This window comes from Agelaius phoeniceus, chromosome 1 (assembly GCF_051311805.1).
Source record: "Agelaius phoeniceus isolate bAgePho1 chromosome 1, bAgePho1.hap1, whole genome shotgun sequence".
Lineage (NCBI taxonomy): Eukaryota > Metazoa > Chordata > Aves > Passeriformes > Icteridae > Agelaius > Agelaius phoeniceus.
The window spans coordinates 36,796,252-36,813,032 of record NC_135265.1 but is presented as its reverse complement, the minus strand read 5'-3'; the positions used below and the strand labels follow the sequence as shown (position 1 = coordinate 36,813,032).

Genomic DNA, 16,781 nt, shown 5'->3' with positions numbered 1-16,781 from the left:
CTAGACAAGTTTGGAGTTGTCTTTGACTGCAAACAATTTGATTTTGACTGACGTGCTGACAGAAACACATTTGTGGTAGCTGATCTGCAAGAAATGTTGGAAGAGCGGTGAGACTGCTGCTGTGCTTCCAGGAGGAAAGCAAGGCTGCCCTCCGTTATTAATGAATTTTTTCAAGCTTCCACTTGTCTTAGAGACTGTCTTATAGAGATGAGCAGTTATTCTCATAAAGTAAAGGAAAGGATACTTAGAATAAGCGTTGTTTTATAGCATGTACTTTGTGTTTTAAAAACGTGGCTCATAAAAATTGTCAGCTTACTTAGCTGTCGGTTCAGCTGACCAACCTGACAGGAGTGCTGCCCCCTGGTCCCTCTGCTTGGAGAGATACATTTCAAGCACATGGTAATATGTAACACATAGGTGTATAAAGTCATAATAGAGCATTTCATCACATCTAAATAAGGGTAGGTGGATGCTGTCTGAACAGTTAACCACTGAAAACATTGAACACAAGACATTTGACACTAATTTTACTGGTCAAATACTCCCCTGAAAGAAGTCTGCCCTGACAAGCCGCTCATGAGGTGCCTTTTGCAGAAGGAGCCTGGCTTGATGGGTCGTGGCATAAGCTACTTGACATTTGTCCCCAGTCAGACCGGATGCCACATGAAAAATTTACTCAGGCACAGGGCTCCCAGGAATAAACATTTCTCTGGTGTTGCTCACCAGGGACTCAGCAAGGTGAGCGGAACTCCAACTTGTCACGGATGCTCTGTTCTGACAAACATAAGTAGATGCTAATGGCTAAATCGTGACAGAATAAAGTCCCACAACCATATGGCTAATTGCCACAACAATATCTTCAGTGTTATTAATCAAGTTTTCATAGTGTGCCATGATAATTGGAATAATTAGAAACAGCCTAGGCATTGCTTGCCTCTGCCGCACAGACTGCAGACAGGGACCTGGAACAACCACAATTGCACTTTTCTGCAGCGTTGTTTAGTGCTTTCCTTTCCGGCAAATACTGTGGTTAATTAATGAATTAGCTGTTTGCCACCAGAGTGTTTTATTGCTAGCAGGGCTTCTTCAGGGGCACATAGGTAACTAAATGAGACCACTAAGCCCTTGTGCATCTCTGAAAAGATGCACAATTCCCATAAGGCTGCAGCTACACAACACAAAACTTCACCAGTCAAAGGTACTTTTGTTTCACAAAAGTTGAAGCTTATATCCTTGCACTTAGAGAAAGGATAAAACAAACTGAGAGTTTGTTTTTTGTGCATTTTTTTGCTTAACAGTTTAAATGAAAACAAGACTCTGGATAACAGTGGTGCAATTAACTTACCAAGCAAAAGAAGTTAACTCTTATTTGCCTTACCCTGCTTAGTAATGAAATTGGGCTCCAGACATATATTCTGCCTTGGAACTAAGGTTGTAAGTAAAGTGGTGATTCTAACACTGTTATTTACACTAAGCATCTAAATTATCCTTGTGTGCTCCCTATTAGAACAGCCTCCCTCAATTCTTCCAGGAGTATGACAGCAGGGAGGAAACACTTGTGTTTCCTCGGTGCGTGCATCAACACGTAGTTGACTGGTCACTAAAACTGGCAGATTGATGATGATGACTCTTTTCACTGGATGTATGAAGGCATTTAGCCAGACTAATAGATTGAAATGGACTGCTGCATGTATGGCCTCTGAACAGCTTCTTAATTTAGTTTTAGAGCATGCAATAGATGTAATATTGAATTCAGTGAAGATATAAATCTTCTCTCCTCATTTTAAAAAGTAAATAAATGTCTTCTTTGGAGCAGAGATCCACAAAGAGATTTAGCAATACTATATGCTTACTTATAAAGAGTTTTGCGGAAATAAGGCCCCAGTTCAGGTGGTAGGTAGGAATTCTGTCCATTTTGCCTTTATTGCTGTTTAATTTTGACTCTCAAAGGGAAAGTGAGGTTTTGCATCTGTTTTGATATCCTGGTATCTCTACATATTTTTCTTACTAGTTTATTGGTAAGGATTTTATGTGTCTTTCAATCTAGTTTTACCTATGTTCATATTCAGTGTAATTAGGAGGAATTTTCCAAATTCTAAAATAAGGCTTCTGCAAAAGGTATATTTAGTAAGACTTTGTTGAAGTTATTAATCTTCATTACTGATGCCTGTTCAGTTCTTACTATGACTGCCAAATAACAAGGTTTTTATTTTCTTCATATCAAAGTATCACAATTTCAATTTCTCCTGTTGTAAACCCAACTGAAAGATTATCACTTTGTAAAGGCCATGTCCTTTTACTTCAGATATGTTTGACATATATTCCTGCATTTTTATGAGATAAAGGATGCAATCTGATATATAATTTAATTATCTTAAAGTTACCAGTTTACTTTATAATTCATATTCTTGCATATATTGCCATCCTTAATTTTACCACATGTTATGACCCACCCCTGAAGGCAAGGGTAACTGAGTTTCCTGGTAATTGATCCCTTGGGGTGGATTAGAGTGAAATGATACTGAATGACTGGTGATTTCTTATATTTATACATACATATATATATATATATATATATATAAAATGCAGGTTTATTTTAGAACAATTATGTTGCAGTGGAAAGGAGATATGTAGAAGTTTTGGTTATTATCTATAGAAATTATACTTCTCATCTATATAAAAGTATAAAGATATCACTTAAGAAAATATATGAGGAAAAGATGGAAAAAGGATAATAGTAGATAACGGATCATATCATATCCATGGAGAATAACTATCCATGGATCCAGCATCTGGATTTGTCCAGGTGATGGTTGCAGCCTTGATCCATCAAGGCTGGGGAAATCCCATGAAACAGAGAGTTCAATGGGTTTATTACATTCTGGTTCAGGTAGGAACACCCAGGCACCTCCCTGGGGTAGTTTTTCACTGTCTGTTCCAACACTGGGGACCACGTGCAGTGGTCTGGTGGAAGGCCCCAGAAATGACTCTGGGGGCACTTTGGGGTCTTTGATGGGTATGACACCCTCTAAGCCATGCCAGCTGCCTCTCATGCCAGTGTAACTGAGCCAGTTCTGCCCCCCAGGAAGGGATGAACGCCCTCAGGCCCAGCTGGGCACAGGAGTGTCCTGATCCCTTCCCTGGGAGGGGGGGATCTACAGCTGGCCCAGCTGTGCAAGGGAGGACTCTGGCAGGATAATCTGCATTACCCCACCTCAGCAGCACCTGCTTCTCACTGGCCTTTTCCCTCATCTGGCTCAAACCCAGCTTGTTGCTAAACCAAGGTCAGTTTGTTGTGGTCATTCTCTGGTGGTGGTGCTCACCTTCCCTGCACCTGGGCTGCTCTTATGCAGATCAGAGGATTCCCAACACCCACCCAAACCTCTCCTCCTTTAGTCCAGGGGTGCACACCTGACCTCAGCACAGCCCCTGTAGCTTTTCCAAACGGGAAATTGCTTGAGCCATTAACCATCAATGTTTTGGTCTCTGACACGACCCCATGGCTCAAATACTTTGTTATTTCTCTCTTGCTGCTGCTCACTCCAGATCTTCTCCTATGGTGGTGATTTTCACATAGCAGACAGAAGGAGAAAAAAAAAAAAGAAGATAAAGAAGAGGGATAGTACATATCATTGGCAAATACTGTGTGACTATGAAAATGAAAATACAACAGTAGGCATCAGGAGAATATCTCAGGGTTTGATTAGGGTATCTCACCGAAGGGGTATTGGGGACAGACAAAGATGACACAGAGACTCCATCATCAGAAGACATGAAAAGGCATCTTATTATTAGAAATCCACAGTTCTTATAGAAACAATGGTGGACCTAAGACCTGATTGGCCTTTAGGAATCTTCTCTCACCTATTGATCAAGAAGGGACAACTCCTTTGTCCAACAACATCTTTGACAGAGATTGCCTGCCAGATGCAGAGATTGAGATAATAATTGTTTTAATTCTTCCTCTGAACTTTCTCACAGCTTCCCAGGAAAATCCTGGGAGAGCTATGTCTCTCTCTGTTCAGAGGATATGTGATTACCACATCAGGGTGCTAAAATAATGTGTCTTAATATTAATGCTATTATGAACACAAAAAATTGGAGTGAATACTTTTACCTTCAAGTAGGCTATCTATGAGTAAAAAGGTCTCATGCAAAATCTCATGCAAACACATCCTTCCACCAAGCCCATACTCTGTGAAATAAAAGTGGTAATTCACAATGTAATATTTAGGTTCCATAAGTGGTTAGAGTTTCATGGGAGCTGGTATTCTGTCCATGTCTTGTTTACAGTCCATCGCTGTCCTTCCTTCTGCTCTAGGATGGGGAACTCAGCTCCCCATGTGAAATTTTCTTTCATTAAGATTATTTAGTTGACTGGTTAATATCTCTGAAAAAGGTAGCCAGATTATCATAAATCTAAAGTCTTCTGAGGCAGAAGTGGGAAGGTTAATATATGTTCCTTAATTTGTATGATTCACTCATAAATCTGTGTACTAGCTCGCAGGCTAAATTTGGTTGAATTCACTGATTCCCATTTGATTGAAACAAAATTCTACATCCATAAGAAAAATATTAGAAGCTTTTCCCACACCTTTTTTTGCTGTAAAAGGACAAAATAAACTTCGTAAAAATCCAACTAACAATACACAATAGTGTACAATACTAACATTACATAATACATACAGTCTATCTCATATAATTCGACTAATATGTGGTCTCCCAATAAGTTGCTTGTGATAAAAACACAAAAAAAACCTCCAAAAATAAATAAACCAATAATATAAGCAGTTATGGGGGCATTTAAAAACTTCATTGGTCCTATGCAGCTTGGTCTCATCTGATAGCAGTTCCTATTTAAAAAAAAATACTCAGTTTGACCTACTACAGACCAATTATTAAAAAGAGGGCATGCAGGAAAACCTAGAAATGTCTTTTTTATCAGCTGAATTTTCACAAAAAAAAACATGTGATGGAGAAGCAGGATTAGAGAGGGAAAAAACCTAACAGGGATTGGTAAACTAGTTGTATACTCACAACAGACATGTTCTCTTCATGGTTTGAATACAAAGTGTAGCAGCTCCATTCCTGGACACAGGCAGATAGCTTCTTGGCACACCAGAAAAAAATAGCTCGTTTCACATTTCACTATAGGGTGACAGAAAGATGGTTCAATTGTAGATTTCAATATTTTATGGACAGAAAAGACATTTTATTCAATTTTAATAGAGAGGTCTCAAAGATAGATTATAAATTTTATAGTATTTTATCAGTGCTTATTTGTTTACTTTGGAGCTATTCACAAAATTATCTATCTTCCTTTTATTTTAAAATGCACATCATTTTGATTAAGTCTTCTAGTGAAAAATGTACTAACACTATAGAATATTTGACAATATGGAACAACGAAATATTATAGACTCCTCTTTTAATGACAAATTCTACAAAAGGATCGTATCTTTTAACCTACTGCATACATCTTGAATCAATGGATAAAGCTATTAGCAAATTTATTTTATCATCTTAAGAACTGTGTTTTAATTGCAACACTGAGAGTTGTTTTTCTAATATAATTTCTCCACTTTAAAACCAAATTTAATCATTGCTGTTTAAAGATGGAAAAGTTGGGGGGGTGGAGTTCCTAATTGCTAATAGCTGATATCAGTAGAACTTCACTAATTTAGAAGTGCCTCTTTTGTTTCAATAGGTTTATTGCAGCAAACAGTGTTTAAAATCATTCACCTGTAATTATTTTTGTCAAAAAAAAGAAAATGTTTCTGCTACTCTGCAGCAATTTTCAAAACAAAATGCACATGCATCATCAGTATTTAGGACTGTAGGTTTTAATTGCACAGAGGCAAAGAACATTAAGGATTCAGTAGGCACACCTTCAGGTTCCTGTATCTTTCTCTTACTATTGCAGATATTGGTCATTATATTTGGGGTTTACAGGGTGTGAAGATGAAGATGAGATGAAGTCTCATACTCTGTGCACTTAAGGGGTATTTATCATTGACTTTAAAGGAGTTTTTTTCCAGTATAATGTATCACTCCCCTCTCATCATTCTGGTTTGTCACCATAATTTTATCAGGCTCATCCTCGCTCTTTAAATCTGAACATTGCCTGAGCTGTCTCAATTTAGTTGTTTCAAAGAAACACAGCAATATTTTTCAGTCTTCTTCCTTTGAATGAAAGCACAGTTTAGCCCAGATAACTGCTAAATAAGTAATGATGTAATAGCTAAATTCTTCATCTTGTAACATCTGCATTTTGGCCAAAGTGAAAAAACATATGCCTTGGTTTTGATCTGTGATATTTGTTGTCAACTTGACCCACCTTTTTAAAAAATAATAACATAGGCCTAGAATTTCTGTTCTTTAAAAAATCAGCAATGGCTGGAAGTATGTCATCTATTTCATTGTGATCATTCTTCCTGTAGGTAATTTCTGGAGTACAACATTGTTATCCACCCTTACACTAAGGAATGGTCAGTAAATTGTTTTAGTCCAGTAACTCTTGTATTTGCTGCAAATACAGGCTGGCAGTGTCAATGCAGTGCTTGAATAGCTGTTAATTACTAAGCCTTTATAAAGTGTTATTTATCTGAAATACTAAAATTAAAGTGTTTTAACTTGAGATGGTTAGGAGGAATGAAAAAGAAACTGAACAGTGTACTTTTCTGCCACTGCAGAGTATTTCTTAAATTGAATGCTACATTCAGTGCAAGTCTCTGATCACTCAGAGTTACATCCACAGTATAAGTTTGCATCTAAAGGTCCAGTTTCTCCCATCTTTCAGCTATGCTGAAAACTTAGGAAATTTCTTTCTGTCTTCTCTTCTAAATAGATTCAAGTTCCTAGCTCTGTTTTTGAAATTTAGTGTTAAAGAAAAGCCAGTTACTGACCACTCCTTATGATATTTTTGTGCTTCACGTGTCTGGAAATGGTTTCCAGAATTAGCTGCTTCATCATCTTTGCAGAGATCAAGGTGAGACTGGCAGGCTTGTAGTTCTTTGGGTCTTTCTTAACCTTTTTGAGGATAGGAGTAACATTTGTTTGTTTGTTTTCCTTTAAATGCATTTCTGTGTATATTAGAATTGGTCTGGCTTAAAACTGCAGTAAGTGCTTTTCAGAGAAAGGTTAATTGCAGGAAAAAGGAAAGGTAATTATTGGGAATTCATTTTTTGGAAAGAGAAACCTTCATAATAAGGAAATGCATAGAACTTTCCCAAAACAGAAAAAAATTTTTTTAATGCAAAACTGAGTAATCTTTGCTAGCAATCTGAAAGAAATCAAATGGGAAAGGAAATAATCCACATAAGAACTAGATGCTTGTGTCACTTTTCAGTAAAAAAAAAAAAATTCAAGGCATTTTTTTTAAAGAGATGTGCTAGTCTATGTTTGATAAGGTAATTAATATTGAAAAGTTCAGGATATGTACAGTAGTAGGAAATGTCAACAGAGCATATCAAAACCTTTTTCCCAAGTGCAAGGAAGGCAACAAAGTAAACTATGTACAATATTATTGTTCATCACTTAGTCTGAATTTGAGTAGATTTATATTAATAAATGAGTGTTTATTATCATTATTCTTTAATTTTAAATGCTTCTTTTCTAACAGGGAAAACTTATGGTAGATCTGAAACACATATAATCTGTAATGTAAATGTCTAGTTTCTTTTTATTTGAATTGTTATCGAACACTTTAATTTTTTTCTTTGCATTAAGACCCTTGTTTTTAAACTGTGGAACAGAAAGCTTGTGGATATCATACTGTTTCAAGTTGAGGAGTTTTTAATATAGCTGTGTAAAACTTAAAACTGTACGGATGTGACCACAAACCAAACAGAATTTGCAACAGAAAAGGGAAACCAAATAACTGACTGTGTATCCACCAGCAGTAGGGCCATGATTCCTGTATTTGGTGCAATGATCCACCAAATCTTCATGCAGCCAGTACAGGAGAAGCTGGGTGAAGTGAACAGCCTTGATGGGAGTCCAGGACAGGACAATCCAACCCAGATCACGGGCATATTAAAGCATGTATGTCATTCTGTAGCAGAATAGTACTCCATATACAAGTCTGAAATTACTTAAACAGATAAGACAGACACACATAGAAGGATCTTTTTATATACTCACTATTATCTCTACGTCTAAGGAGAAGCTGAATGATGTGCTAGATGCTGGCACATACTTTCTCCCTCCTTATCACACACACTTTTTTACAATCAGCATACACTGCTGGAGACAATGTGGTAGAAATCTATAATATTTAAATGTTTTACAGCCTAAGGAAAATCTGATCATCTTGTCTGCCTTCTCAAATGACAAAGGCCACATAATTTTATCTAATAAATCCAGAATTAACATTTGAATTTATGGTTGAAGTAAACACATCTTCTAGCAAGATGTCTGTTTTCATTCCCTTCACAAGTTAAGTAGATTAAGGCAAAAAATGGAGCATATGCTGTAACAATATCACACTGTACATCATTTATGGGTAGTGTGCATATGAGGGTATGCCGTGTGCAAAATTCTCAGTGTTTAAATCGAACACATTAGAAGTCTCTGTAAATCCCTGAAAGTCTGCTGAGCTTCCCACATAACTTCTTATACCAGTTTTTTGGCTTTGTAGGGATTTCACAGGCTTCTTTCTGTTCTGACAAAATATTGGATTTTAATAAGGTTTTGTTTATCTTAGAAATGCCATTTTGTTAATTGTGACACTTAGCTGTTTTGCCTTTCTTCTCATCTGTGATCATTAAGAGCTCCTCATGCACCATAAGCAGTACTGCCCTTCCACAAAAGCCTTGTAGAAGAGTAGCTGAAAGAACAAGTTGTGATTATACTTCAGGCATGTTTCCTTCTCTGTCTCGTATGATTTGAAGGTTTTATTAATCTCTTTAGGAGACTCAGAACAAAATCCTGAACCAAATATAGCCATGGTGGTTTTAATAAAAATGAGATTTATTAAGGAAGGAGATGGAGCACTGGAGAAATGGACTGTGTAACAAGTCTAAGCTGGAATGTTGCTAAGGCTTGTCTTGATTGGTCTCCTTCATGTCACTAAAAGGAAGTGAACTACCATAAACATCCTCTGATTGAACTTGCCTGTATCCCTGTCTCCTCCCTGCATCTTGCAACTATCAAATCTGTGAGAGTTTCTGGAATCAAATGTCTTCATTTGAGAGTGCTTTTTCTGTGTATTTCCTTCTCATCCATGCAAGTGTTGATGGGTGTAGGAGCTGTACCCCTCATGTTACCCCTGGGTGCCTCTGCAGGACGTACCCAGCCTACTTCATCTGCAGCTCACTCGTGTCCATAGGTTAGAAACACAGCCTGAAATCCTTGTGCAGGCACCAAGTCTGCCCAGAGTAGTGCTTTCTGGTGGCATTCAACTACTAAAGTCTTCATCTTCTGTATAATTTCAAGTTCTTTTGCAAGTGTTATACAAATGTTGCTCCTCATCCTTTTTCCACATCTTATTTTTGAACAGGCAGATCACAGCTCAAGTCTGTCTACCCTTTCTCCTAAATTATTGACCATGACTTTACATAGTAAATTGCACTGGCTACAAATGTTTGCTTGAACATAATTCATGACAGAGTTTAAAGAGACAGAGCTTACATATCATTTTCTCAGTTAGTAAACAACTGATGTTAATTTTGGCATTTCTCAGCTTCCGAGTGCTTAGTTTTGATAAGATGGTATTCTTTTCAATACTTAAAGTCCATTTAAATAATTTTCTTATTAAAAAAAAAGGCAGCAAAACTTGCACTGAAAATGAAATTACATCCTGCAAAATCCTACTGACCTTCCTTTCTCTGAAAGACCTTGACTAGTCTTGCAAGCATTGGAAACCAGAGCAGCAGCATCCTCTGCCACTGCCACATCCCCCAAGTGACAGTAGCCATTGCAGGGGTGATACACACTTCTTCCATTTGCCATGCAGGGAATGTAGAATGTGTAGCTGGGATGAAGCACAGGACAGCAGATGCATTCTTGGGCTGGTGGCAAGAGTTAGGAAGAAACAGAACATGCTCTGTGGAAATCTTCACTCTGTTGTGTTTAGGTCAAACAAGGAATTACCAAATTTGGGCTTCTCTTTTTTTTATATGCACAGTAAAAAGGAAGACACCAGAGACCTTGTTGTTTCGATTCTAGACCTTAGTGAAATGCTTGCTGAAAAAACTAAGTTAAGCACGAGCAGAATTTTTTTAGACTTATTCTAATGAATAGTATCAATGAATGAAAAAAAAAAAAAATCAAGCCTTGAGCAGATGCTTGGAGTGGAAATTATACTGAACATTGAGTTTAGCAAATGTATAAATGACTGAAAACATGCTCCTAACAATAGATTTTTTTAGGCACCTTGTTGTCAACTTGTAAGTCCTAGATCAAGGCATTTAGCTGCAGAGTGATGCTTTCCTGTTTCCTGTTGTTACAATTTTTCTTATTCTTTCTGATTTCATTGTGTTGTTTTGGCCTCATGAACACTCCTAAACTGTTTGTTTTGCCTCATTTGTAACTATTTCTTGGGCTTATTTAATTTTCTTTAAAAGAATTCTCTGCCTCATAAGAAGACTGAGAAGATAAGCAACTAAATATATGGAACATGTAATATAAGTTTAAATTTTGATGGCTGGGGAATTGTCCTGTAAATCTCTTGTCAAAATGGTTTTATTGTTAGTTAAACTGGTAAAGCTGATCGTTGCCTTCTTTTATGGCTTTACTAGCACAGAGTTTTCTCCTGTTTTCCCTGTATTTAAGGTCATTAATGAATCGTTATCTATTGCTAGTAATTACTGATCTCTTGAGAATATTGGTTTAATTATATAGGAATCATAAGTGGAAGATACAGTTACATAGTCTACAATGTAGGTAGTAGTACCTTGGTGTATTATGGCTTTAAAGAATCTGGGGGTTTTTTGTAGATTTTAATTGCTAAGTGTGCCTGGTAAAATATGAATTATTGTATTACCACATGTGATAAAAGGTATACTATTGTGAGTTTCACAGTCTGCAGGTGTAACAGATGTAAGGCAAGATTAACAGGACAGAACAATAATTAAAACACAGACAGCCATCTCAACAAAAAAAGGGGGGGGGGAGGAAACAAAAAGAAAAGGTTTATCATGTGCAATGCAATTATTAAGGGTGTCTTAAATTCTCTGCAAATACTTGTAAAAGCAATAAAAATGTGTTAGTTTGAAAGACAGCTTTTCAGTGTGGACACCTAGTTAAGGAATTAAGATCTTTTTTTATGAATATAAAAGCTGAGTGAAGTCCTGCCATATGGCAGAATGGTTCATAGGCAATAGGGCCCTCAGTTTATAGATGCTGTGAGCTAAACGTTGCTGAAAAAAATAAGAGAGCATTTAGTATATATGCATTTACAACAGTATGAATTGCTTACTCTTTTTAAGACAGGAAGGTTCAAATAATTAACAGCAATATTATGGTTGCAAAAGGAAGTCCAGTTGTTCTTCAGCAGTCTACATCTGTGAAACATGATACCTCTGGGGAATGAGATTTAATTTTCCCAGGAGAAAATATAAAAGCAGGGAAAAAAAAAGGAATGACTTCTGCTCGAGCAGAATAAACCTGCATCTACAAACGATTAACACTGCATAATGAAGTAGTAAAGAAGCAAAAGAGATTTCTAATAAAGGACTAATAACAAATCCCATTACACCATGGTGTATTTTTTCTCTTGAAGTGTATTAGACTCTTAGCAAGGCTTTTGAATGAGACTTGGATAGTTGCAAGCAAAGTCAGCTCAAATGCTTCAAGCTTTGCTGAGATTTCTCACCTAACAGTTTGTGTAACTGGAAAGTTGTGGCTTTAGAGGCTGGAGGAGTTGCTGCTGCAGGTAATGGCCTTCATGCAGAGTCTGAGAAATGTTTGTGTCACCATAGAGTAATAGTCTCCTGTAGGCTGGGCACTGCAGGGTAATGTGCCACTATGGCAAAAGCCCTAGTTAGAATAGACATGGTACTAAATGCACCAGCTAAGCCTTGCTTTTGTACAACAGTTCTGATTTCTTTTTCTGAGGTCGCAGAATAAGTCCTCATAGGAAAGGGGTTTGATCAGAGGGAAACACAGAGATTTTGTTTTGTTGTAGCTAATATTGGGACTTCTGTAATTACTGCAGTAACATAAAAAGTTGTAAGACCATAGAGCATAAATGTTTGATATGAGAGTGAAATGATGCTGTCTTTTGAAATCATGTATTTTCACTTTTAAAAGGGAACATATCTCGCAAGAAAAAGATTCTATGTAGTGATCTCTAAATCTGTACGTGGATATTTTTGTGTATTGTACATGTGTTTCCAGTGGCATGGGGAGTAAAAGTTTTGTGAACATAACCTTCACTCGCAACAGTCCCTTTGAATTTCTTTAATAAGATTCTGTCTTTTCGTGCAAATCGTTGCTATCTTCAAAGCTTGTGCTAGACTGGCATGCTGGAATTAATTTGTCCAGTATTTTCTTTATACTGGAATCAGAAAAAAAAAAAAAAAAGCCAATAACAAAACCCTGGATCCCTTAAAGCAACAATGAGTTCTGGAACAAAAGTGGTTAAACATGAATTCTTACGAGTGAAACTAATCTTGAACAAGAAATTTCTAGTTGCCTTTTTAGAAATTTTTGTGAGTTTTAAAGAATGAGTTAATTTGCTTAGCAGAAATTTGCAATCAATCTTTTCTTGCCACTGAATAAACAGATTCCACATGCGTAGCTATTTGCATATCCCAGCTAAAAATGTAATTCATTATTTTTAAGTCCATTTCGTAATAACTATTTCAGGATTAATGTTACTAACTATTCTTTAGCTCATTCAAATGTGACCTTAGATAATCCTACCTAAAAAGATACAAAGCTAATGGCTCTGTTCTGGAATAGGGAAGAGAAGTGCTTTTCCTGAGGTCAGCAAGTAAGTCAGTGTAAGAGTCAGAACTAGAAATGAGAAATCTAGAGAAACAATTTCCTTCTTCTGCATCTCAAGCTTCCAGCCTCAAGCAAATATTGCATTTAATATAAAAAATTTTCACATTTTTCTAGGTATGAAAAAGCACAGAGATGAATAGGAGTTAACAGTATAGTCTACATGAAGATTATCACTAAATCTGGTAAAGATTTAAATGAGATTTAATGAAAATAGCATCCATAGCATAATTTATATGGAGTTGCAAGTACTGTCATCCATAACAGGGAGAAAGCCCTTTCACAGTAACTGTGACCTGGTCCATTTTAGTTGCTGTTTGGCATCTGCTTCTGAACTGGCTTTCACTTAACTGGGCTTTTCAGGGCTTCTCATAAACCACTGGCTTCACCCTCCTGTTTTTGCTGTTCCAGGCCATTCTTGCATAACATTTTCTCCTGTTCATCTTAGGTCACTGTCACATTAAATGCTCAAAAATGTGGTATATGGGATTGATGTATTTTGTCCTTTGAGGGTCACCCACATAATAATATTAGTCAGTAAGCTTCTACACTCTCTAATGTATAATTTCTTTGATGTAGATGCAGTAACATTTCCACAAATACAATTAGTTAAGTCTTTATCACAGATCTTGATACTTTGCAGAATTTTTGGATAAATTGTTTAGGACTGTTGCTGATCCTGGGATATATGTCCTGACTGTACCATACTTGGTAAAATGGAGAAATACAAATCATAACTTTTCCCCTTTTTTTTTCAGGCGATGGGTAAGGCTCCTGTTTGGACGTGAATTCCCTCTTCAGGATCTTCTGGTTGTCTGGGATGCTCTGTTTGCTGACAGTATCACCCTGAATTTAGTTGACTACATTTTTGTAGCCATGTTGTTGTATATCAGAGATGCTTGTAAGTACCAGCTATCTTATAATTTTTTTAAAGAATGCAAACCTATTCTTTGAAGGAAAAGGAGACCTTTAAAAGGCTAAATTTCATTGTGACTGTTTTAACATATTGAAAATTGTTCCAAATACTAGGAGAGGAGATATTTATTATGAGACATGGCCTGCTGTATTTATGAAACAAATTGTATCTTGGAGTTAAATGCAGGTTTGTTTTGTGAGTAGTTCTGTGTTTTTACATGGAGTTGCAGATTTTATGTGCTCTGAGTGATACAGGCAAGTATAGAGCTCCACCTTCCGACGAAGCTCATGAATTGAGTAAAGCTTCCCTGTGACACTTGAAATATTTTATGTTGTTCCCCTGTGAGAAAGGAGAAAATGCACAAGACAATGGCTTACAATTTTTGAAGAGATATCATGAATAAAAAACAAAGATGAGTATTAATTACTGAGAGTGTTTTTTATTCTGTGCAAGAGGGGCATTTTAAAACTATTATAATTTATTTTATTTTGGTTCAGTACACCTGAAATTTGTGGACAGGTGAACTCTTATAATTTAGTGATGACCAGTAATATTAAGTCGGGACAAACAAGGAACCAAGAAAATTTTGTTAGCTTATATAATTGTAAATGGGAGGAGAAAGATACATAATGATAATTGAAGTATTTATTTTTGTCCTATCAGATTCTGCAAAAAATTCTGTATGCAACTGATGCAACAAAGTATGTGCTTCACAGCAAGATGTATGGCTGTCATTAAGTATATGAATTCTATAGCAAGTTATTCAGAGTTAAGTATATACCATCTGTAAGCTTTAGGTTATAACAAGGTCACATATTTGACACAATTTTGCATTCTAGGACATAGGAAGTTTTCAACATCTGTGGTTCCTATTTTAGGGCCCAGTCTTGAAAATATAATGTGGTACTTTACACGTACATGTTGTTCCACTGCCTGCCTTCATGTGTTTTTTAATTACTTTTTAATAAACATGCAGAATACAGAGCTACCTTTCATTCCTTTCAAAAAACTGGACATCTAATTCTGGTCAGAGGTTCCAAAATTAATGCTGATGTTTCAGGATGATCTGATTCCAGGTTATTATATTTTGAAGTCTAAATCTTGCTTGTTTATATTCAGTAAACGGAAGTAATTTAAAATTTTTGGTAGAGATATGTTCGGAAGTGGCATGTAAGGAAATTTCTTAACATCAATATTTTATTTTGTGTCATTGCTTACCTTTAAAAAAACCAGCACATCAGAACTGTGCTTCTAAGAAGCCTCTCTCTTCTTGGGGAGGGAAAGTTGTTCTGGCTTTGTTTTCTTTTGATTTGTGTTGCTGGGGTACAAGTTTCAGTATAAGTTAACTAAAATGTGAGCTAAAAATGTGTTCCAGGCTTTTGTATGAAATCAGTCTCCTTCTTTTCCCTGAACTTCCCAGTCTTAGTAAATAGAGTAGTAAATAGCTTTGCAGTGTGGTACATTTACCCAAATGAGAGGGAAAGTCATCTCATCAGGACAGCTAATACTTCATATTTTGACTGTGTCTGTAATAAGTAACTTCTTGTTCTACAGCTGGATCTAGTTAGTTACTCTAAGCGTAATAGAACAGGGAAGCAAAATAAATCATAAATAATGTAAAGTTGAATCTATTTTTCCAAAGTCAAGCTCAAGCCACAACAATTTCCACAGTTCTTGATTACATAAAAAACCTTTTTTTATATATCTGTAACAGAAAGTTTTCTGTTTTTCCTCATGTTTTTTATTGCTCGTAATATTTGTGCTTTGAATAGAGTTCAAAGTTGTAGTAATTTTAAAAACATTTTCAAATAAAGTAAGTTTATAAAAGCTTCTCTTTATTTGGTGAAAGGAAACATAAGCTCAAAACATCCAATGGTGATAAGCATCTTTAATTTAAATAAACCATCGGGAAATTTTTAGTTTAGAAACTTTGAAACAATGAGAACAATAATAAAGCTCCTGCGATATTACGTTATGAAAATGTCAAATATAAGCAATTATAATAATACAGTACTCAAAGCATTTGAAAGTTTAGAAATTGTGCTGATTCTTTTAAAACGACACATTTGGGGATGGGTGAAAGTTGCTGGTTTGAGAATTGATGAATTTTTTTTCTGTGCTCTATTATGATGTTCTCAAGGACATGATTTTAAGAAACTCATTTCTGCTATATTTCTCATTTTTATTTTAGTTTTGAAATCCTCTGTTGCTCAAACAATATATTATGCAAGGAGAAGGGAACCTTTAGATTATCAGATTATTGCTTATATATTTTAGAGATTACAGATACATAATCATGTACACAGCTATTCTGTAAACTGCTCTGTTCAATTTTACATCTCTATCCAAGCAGATCTTTGTCTGTGGAGTGGTAGTCCTCACATGCCAAGCTTAGGGTTGTGTACCAGTAGAGCTGTAAGTTTTAATAAATTATTTCCTGTGTTTCTTTGGAAAAATTCTTGAGTTCGTGCAAATTTTTTTTTGTTGTTTTTTGGTTTTTTTTAATCTGTCAAATCAGAAGCATGAATATTTGCTTCTGTTTCACCAGTGTAAATATACATGCAGTTGTTGATGAAATCAGAATGGAGGGAAGGATGTGATGCAAAAATAGATGTATTTTATCTACTTCCTTTCAAGGAAGACAAGAAAGAACAAACCTAGAAGACCTGTCTATATTTTGCATAGTAAATTAATGCCATTATTGAACCAGGAGCTAATTTTGACTGATCAGTATTAGAATAAGTGTATTTTTATCTTGCTTCCACTTGAGGAATAGGTATGGCCATTGTTAGAACTTATTTTTTTCATCTCTAAAAGCACTGCAAATGTTTTGAGAGAAATAAAGGATCCATAGCTTCTTCTTAGAGGACCCGATTAGTTATTTTTGTTTTAGTGCAAGATGTTCATTTGTCTATGT

The 16,781-nt window shown here is 36.0% G+C and overlaps 1 protein-coding gene across 8 annotated transcripts in view; it reads left to right on the top strand.

Annotated features, from left to right (window-relative positions):
* Nucleotides 1-16,781, top strand: part of TBC1D5 (TBC1 domain family member 5) — a 318,053-nt gene that overhangs the window by 224,371 nt on the left and 76,901 nt on the right. For all 8 annotated transcript variants that reach the window (XM_077176555.1, XM_077176560.1, XM_077176564.1 and 5 more), the window contains one exon: nt 13,707-13,849. In XM_077176555.1, the coding sequence (XP_077032670.1) occupies nt 13,707-13,849 (143 nt within the window). The remainder of the gene's footprint in view (nt 1-13,706; nt 13,850-16,781) is intronic.